The sequence below is a fragment of the Sycon ciliatum genome, chromosome 3, assembly GCF_964019385.1.
Source record: "Sycon ciliatum chromosome 3, ocSycCili1.1, whole genome shotgun sequence".
NCBI lineage: Eukaryota > Metazoa > Porifera > Calcarea > Leucosolenida > Sycettidae > Sycon > Sycon ciliatum.
The window spans coordinates 23,989,033-23,996,532 of NC_088645.1; the positions used below are offsets into that span (position 1 = coordinate 23,989,033).

Genomic DNA, 7,500 nt, shown 5'->3' on the forward strand with positions numbered 1-7,500 from the left:
CCCTGTGACGGTTTTGGCAATGCTGTGCGTTATGTTGTTTTCCGTGAGTGTTTCACGTGCACGCACATGCATGTGCGTACGCACGTACACACACACATGCACACACACACGCGCACACATGCATGCACACATGCATGCACACACTCGTGCACACACTCGTGCACACACGCAGTCACACACATGTACACACACTCATACACACACGCACACACGCACTGTGTGTGTCCCTCCCGCTCTCTCACACTGGCTCATTTTTGTATGTACCTGTGCATGGTTTGTCGTGCGTGTGCGTGCAGCATGGCCAAGGCGTACCGTGAGAGTTACGTACAGGACAGCGGCGGTTTGTACAGCTACAGCAACAAGACGTTTGGTGCGTGGGAGTTCACCATCACCGACGAGAGCACCGCCAGACTTAAGTCCATCAGCATCAAGAAGGACTTTGAGGTCAGTCATTGTTGATGCGGTGTCCCGTGCTGTGGTAGGTGGGTCACCATATTTTCCCGAGTAAAGGCCACGCTGACAAAAACAATCTGGGTTCAGCTTAAACTCATAAGCTGAACCCAGTTTGTCGTGAAATACAGACATCTACCCTATTTACCACCGTTGATTTGACAATCGTAGTATAAGCCGCACTGACTTTTTTCCGGAATGGCTGGTGTTTAAAGGGTGACCTATACTCTGCATAATACGGTAATAATAATAATACTGATGCAGCACGCATATAGCTCATATGAAATGATCAAATGATGGTTATGCGTCCGTCGGCGTCTTTCTTACCTCTAGCTGTGCTGGAGGAGCTTCAATTTGACCGTGCTTGCCCTCACATCCTCTGCTCTCTTGTGTCTATTTCTTCAGGAGGAGCTTCAGAACGAGAAGGCGCTGAGCGAGAAGTGGACGTTTGACAAGACGATGAAGGCGTACTCTCGCCGCGTCGTCATCAACCTGATCATCCTGCTGATGTGGGCGGCGGCCGGGACAGCCATTTACTTTGCCACGACGGAGTCGATCGACGCCAATACGGAGAGTGTAAGTGATCTCATCGGTTTAATTTTGTCTATGTATGTAGCAGGGGAGTAGGAGCCGGTCCGGCCCAGAAGTGCTCAGAATGCAGGATTTTTCACCCTAATTTCAAATTTTCCCGGGGATATTTTCCGCCGTCATAATATTGGGCACCATTGCCCGTTTGGTCTGCGATACAAAAATTTAATAGAATGTCAACAACAACAACAACAACAATATCCCCCACACCCCCTCCAGCCAGACCACCTCCAACAGCGTTGCTACGCGCCAGTCGGTACTATGTGTTATCAATAGGGTTTTGTTATGTTCACACACGACCACCAGAGATACCAGTTTATTATAGTTGAGAGTCGTATACTTCACGGGACGAGGACAGATTATTGACACCAGCATTAGGGAAAGGATTCGACTACTGGCTAGATTATGGAAAGTTTGGTTATATTATGTGAACTACAATAAAACGTACGGTGCAATGCATGAGCGCGCCCATTTAGCTGGGCGCGCATATTATGTGTATAGCCCGACTATGTACACTATAAAGGGATGTAATCAGATCAAATGTACGGTGGGTTTTATGTGCAGGGGCAGAAGGAGGGAAAACGGGCTACAAATGTGTATGGTACTAATTATTACATGCAGGGGCAGCGGGGAAATGGGTCAAATATGGTTATGAAGTGTGTACGTACGAACTACTGCATGCATGCAGGGCTAGGGGTAGGGGGTAATGGGTCAAATATGGTTATGAAGTGTGTACGAACTACTGCATGCAGGGCTAGGGGTAGGGGGTAATGGAGTGCGTATGAACTACAGCATGCAGGGGTAGGGGGTAATGGAATGCGTATGAACTACAGCATGCAGGGGTAGGGGGTAATGGAATGTGTACGAATTACTGCATGCAGGGGTAGGGGTAGGGGGTAATGGAATGTGTACGAATTACTGCATGCATGGGTAGGGGGTAATGGAGTGTGTATGAATCATGCCGGGGTCGAGATCCAAATATGGGATGCGTATAAGGGCATGATCGATTGGGCGAATCCCGAGCAAGTGTGCTCAGAGTGAGCGTGATCGTTTGGTCGAATCCGATCAAATCCGGAGTAGGTGTACTTGGAGTGGAATCCGACCACACCGGCCCCCACACCGGGAGTGGCGGGAGTGGAAATGGACTTTGCCGTTTTTGGACAGCTTTCACAGAATCTTTGTACGATATGCGTACATTTTGCGTACTACACCCTTGTTTTGTTCGATTGGGCCAGCGTTGCTCGGACCACACCGCCTGCTCGCACTCAATCCAGATTCGTCAATCGATGACACCCTAACATTACCTCCCCCCGTGGGGAACAAAAATCGTGTCCCCACGATCTAGGAAAAAAAATTGATAATACTAAGAATTAGGCATGCATTGTAACAAGCACACAGATACGTACACGTACACCACTACGCACATACAAGTCAAACATGCACTCATTCCGCAGATACCCACATGTGCAATTAATTATGCTAAATATACTACTCTACAGTGGATCCTACTCTGCATCGGACCAGTCGGCCTCCGAAACCAGTTCTGGGTCCTGGCTGAAGCGGTCGAACCGGCCCGACGGGTTCGACGGTGGCGGTGGTGGTGGAGGTGTGGTCGGTGGGGGAGGATTCGCCCGGGGTCGGGCCCGCTGTTGGAGGCGAGCTGCGGCCCGTCGCCGAGACCTGGCGATGAAGGCGGGGGTTCGACGACGGCGGGTCTGGCGTGTATTGCGGCGTCGCTCAATCGTCCGTCGAGCATCCTCCGGTGGCATTAGTGGGCGTGGTGGTGTTGTGTGCCGGGAAGGGTGTTGTGGTTGCAGTTGATGTTGGATTTGTTGTTGAAGGTGTTGTTGAAGGTTTGGTTGGTGGTAATGTCGGGGGTGATGGTGGTGTTGCTGGTGGTCCAACTGGCCTACAATACGAGTGTGCATAATTCCACTCACTATACCCCATTCTTCTTACTGTTCGGAAGGGAGGCCCGTCTGCCCCTAGATTTGTTATGCTCTTAATCTCAGGGTCGTGGGTTCGAGCCCCACGTTGGGCGCCAATGTGCTCAGTCGGTAGAGCATGAGACTCTTAATCTCAGGGTCGTGGGTTCGAGCCCCACGTTGGGCGCCAATGTTATCAATAGGGTTTTGTTATGTTCGCACACGACCACCAGAGATACCAGTTTATTATAGTTGAGAGTCGTATACTTCACGGGACGAGGACAGATTATTGACACCAGCATTAGAGAAAGGATTCGACTACTGGCTAGATTATGGAAAGTTTGGTTATATTTTCAAACGACCCACGTGCCCTTTGCTAGGTTACGACCAATCAGCAGCCTCGGAGAGCGGGCTTTGATATTCCATCAAAGCCCGCTGTCATTGACAACCTGTACGAGAAAACCATCAAAGCCCGCTGCCATTGGCAACTGTACGACAAAACCATCAAAGCCCTGATCATGCCCAATCTCAGTCTTTTCAAGGTGATCTGGCTATAAGAACAAGAAACCGATAGGGGTGGTGGTCGGGGATGCGGTGGCTCTCAAGTTGTGGAGTTGGAAATCTAGCTCCAGCACCGCAGAACTCTCAGCAGTATGCAGCGTGAGCAAGGCGTGTATGGTCGAAGTGAAAATACTTCCGTGACACTTCAGCCACGTCTGGCTCTTGACACGTTGTCCTGAGAAATTTCTCACGAAACAGGTTTTTCGTCCGCTGACATTACTTTCCCTTTGCTGTAATCTCTGTGTGAAACTTACGAACGGGACGAAAACGACATGCACTTTAGACTTCAGGCTGCTCTGAAATCCCAAACGAAAGGCCGACATTGTCCACACTCGAGATCACCCAAATGAAGAATGAAGCGAGTTTGATTCAAAATAAAAAAATGTTGGGGATCGTCTGAAGCATATTCAAGCGAGGTACAGTCGGGCTTGATGACCAAAGCCCTCGGGCCCAGCCCTTGGCGCCTACGGCCCTCGGGCTGGACCCTTGGGCTTTGATCAGCCATCAAGCCCTCTGTACCTCGCTTGATTATCTACATGTGAACTACAATAAAACGTACGGTGCAATGCATGAGCGCGCCCATTTAGCTGGGCGCGCATAATAGTGAGGTTCTGCCACACGGTATAACGTGCCAAAGTACGTATCGAAACTTCGCCGCGGTACGGGATTTAGTTTGATACGGATTTTTTCATACCGTTTTCCGTGTGAAGCGCGGTTCACACGGACCGGACTCCGTGTGAAAAGTGAGCGTACAGAGTACATGTGGCGGGGTGTCCGTGCATGGTTCGAGCATGCTACGTACAGCAGAACCGGTGCAACGTACGAAAAATCCGTGTCAAACTTCACTGCAGTTGACACGGAGTTTGGTACGTAGTTCCGTGTAGCAGAACCTCTCTATTATGTGTATAGCCCGACTATGTACACTATAAAGGGATGTAATCAGATCAAATGTACGGTGGTTTTTATGTGCAGGGGCAGAAGGAGGGAAAACGGGCTACAAATGTGTATGGTACTAATTATTACATGCAGGGGCAGCGGGGAAATGGGTCAAATATGGTTATGAAGTGTGTACGTACGAACTACTGCATTCAGGGCTAGGGGTAGGGGGTAATGGGTCAAATATGGTTATGAAGTGTGTACGAACTACTGCATGCAGGGCTAGGGGTAGGGGGTAATGGAGTGCGTATGAACTACAGCATGCAGGGGTAGGGGGTAATGGAATGCGTATGAACTACAGCATGCAGGGGTAGGGGGTAATGGAATGTGTACGAATTACTGCATGCAGGGGTAGGGGTAGGGGGTAATGGAATGTGTACGAATTACTGCATGCAGGGGTAGGGGGTAATGGAGTGTGTATGAATCATGCCGGGGGTCGAGATCCAAATATGGGATGCGTATAACATATGCATTGAATAGTATGAACACTATACCCACTACCCTAGTTCCACCCGACCCGATAGTAGGGACCTTTCGCACCCCGCGTACGGATACGAAACGAATGCTGATTCGTCACCTGGGTTCGAGGATTCGTCAGAGTCCCTGCAGAGAACTCGTTTTCACGAATGGAAGCCTCTTCATTCGTGGCACGCTCCGAATCCGTCAGGTACACATTTATTTGGATGGGTACACATGTTTTGCAAGGTACACATTTCTCCCTTGATTCCATGATCCATGCACGTGTGCGTGTAAAAACCCGTACGCCAAACTACCGGCGCCCGCGGCCGTATTCGTAGTTGCCATGCACATTTGCATGACGACTTGCGAAACCTGAAATCTGTTTTCAACAAAACGATTACGAGCCGAATCAAACTTTCGTTTCGCATTCGTTTCGTAGCAAATGCGAAAGGTCCCTATAGTCTGTTTCAAAAAGATTTACAATCAGGTTTGGGTCTTAAAAAGTATGAAGATAAGGGAAATTTGGACAACAAAGTACATAGAATGGCTTGTTAGGACACGGCAAATTGTTCTGTGAAGGTTTCGGAACAATTGGACCAGCCGTTAAGGAGTTAGAATTTCGGCCAGGTTTCCGGCCTTTTCCCATGGTTTACAATTTGCCCAGGAAGCCAGTATCGATATTTTATCAAAACCCACGATTTATCCTTTCCTTTTTGGCCTTGTGGTTATGAATGCTGTCTGCTGACCATGAAGTTGTGAGTTCAAATCCCAACCTATCCTCAAGTCAAAATTTTTTCATTGTTTTGGTGATCAAGCTGGTACAAGACAAAGAAGATGGCTGCACCAAACGACTTGTTGTTGGAAGTCGCGCTTCCTGCCGAACTGACTGACACTTGACTGGCTCACGCCATGTGAACACACCCACAGCACTGCAATGGTGTGAGTGAATATGGAAGTCATCGCGCTGTAGCTTTTTGAGATTTATTTTAGTATTTCAAGATCGCCAATTTATTTGAATTTAGCAGTCAACGCCGTCTTCTATCAGCGTTCACAAGCGTCTGCTTTTCTCAAAATGTCGTCGAAGTCACACGGATAGCTTTGCCAAGTCATGGCCTTGGGAATGAGTCCGTGTCGATGTCGTTTTCGTCACACAGCATCGCAGCTCAAAGAAACTATTTTGGTCACAAAACGGATTGGGACACATGCTGCTCGTCAACATTTACAACACTTTCGTTTCGACATGTCCTCTCTGACTCCATTATCGATACGAGGAAGAACTCGTTTGTTGTAAACCAGACGTACATGACTGTATCAACGTGAGTGAGTTGTCATTTTTCCTGCTTTCGCGCGGAATATTTCTTCGAGTTCACAGTGAGTTTTTCCAGGCAGCGCTCGAGTGCTCATACGGTAAGACGCCAAACTCCGCGGGCGATCGCCAGGATTGCAAATCTTTTTGAAACGGACTGTAGTCCCGTAATTCTACTACACCTTCCCTGAGCTTGTCGTTGTTCATGTGCGACTGGCACAGTTGCGTTTTCTTCTCGCTTGCACGGTACTGTGAAGCTGCGAGTAGTTACAGAATGGCTCAAACCACGCAGAACAAAACATATCAATAATTTAAAAAAACATTTCACTTAAAAAAAAGCTGTCACATGCTAGGAAACTAGGCCGAACACGTTGATATGGAGACAGAGCATTCTGAAATATAGTCCTAGACTGCGCCGCCGACTGTACTGACCCGTTGTCGATTGCATGGTACTACATGCAGTACAGTGCGACAACATCAGTGCTGTGACCGTGGCGATGTTTCCATGGAAACAATACGTAGTATAGTTTCATGAATCGTCAGTCGATCATGTGTGAGACGAGGGTCAACTCCGAACTCCGCGCAAGACAATGGCTCACTACTTTCTTCTCGATGATTTCCTCGACGACAATTGAATGAAAACCGTGGTTTGGAATGCTGAACTGTTTTCAAACCAAAGTGAAACCGGCGTTAACTGAACACTGACAACTTCAATGGTCGTTTTCCTTGTTTTGTTTCGTTGCACAGCGACAAATAACCGGCGATATATCCTATGGAAAGCAGTTCACATTGTTCATCCGTGGTTTGGCGGCAACATTGACCATCTCAGCGTTTGATGTCATCTTCCCGACGGTCTTCCAGCAGCTGTCTCTGCTGGAAATGTGGCGTACGCCCAGGACCGAGGTTCGCGCTACCCTTCTCAGGTGAGATGAGAGTAGAGGATCAATATCCACCGGTATAGGGTTGATGTCCACTAACTTGCGCCGAGCTTTCCGTACTTTATTCTTTCTCTCTCTCTCTCTCTCTCTCTCTCTCTCTCTCTCTCTCTCTCTCTCTCTCTCTCTCTCTCTCTCTCTCTCTCTCTCTCTCTCTCTCTCTCTCTCTCTCTCTCTCTCTCTCTCTCTCTCTCTCTCTCTCTCTCTCTCTCTCTCTCTCTCTCTCTCTCTCTCTCTCTCTCTCTCTCTCTCTCTCTCTCTCTCTCTCTCTCTCTCTCTCTCTCTCTCTCTCTCTCCCCCCCCCTCCCTCTCTCCCTCTCTCCCTCTCTTTTCTTTCTCA

General features: G+C 48.6%; 1 protein-coding gene across 2 annotated transcripts in view; it reads left to right on the forward strand.

Annotated features, from left to right (window-relative positions):
• LOC135811821 (transmembrane channel-like protein 7) overlaps nt 1–7,500 on the forward strand; it is a 30,486-nt gene that overhangs the window by 14,856 nt on the left and 8,130 nt on the right. For both annotated transcript variants that reach the window (XM_065325067.1, XM_065325068.1), the window contains exons 10-12: nt 297–444; nt 856–1,026; nt 6,973–7,148. In XM_065325067.1, coding sequence (XP_065181139.1) covers nt 297–444; nt 856–1,026; nt 6,973–7,148 — 495 coding nt within the window. The remainder of the gene's footprint in view (nt 1–296; nt 445–855; nt 1,027–6,972; nt 7,149–7,500) is intronic.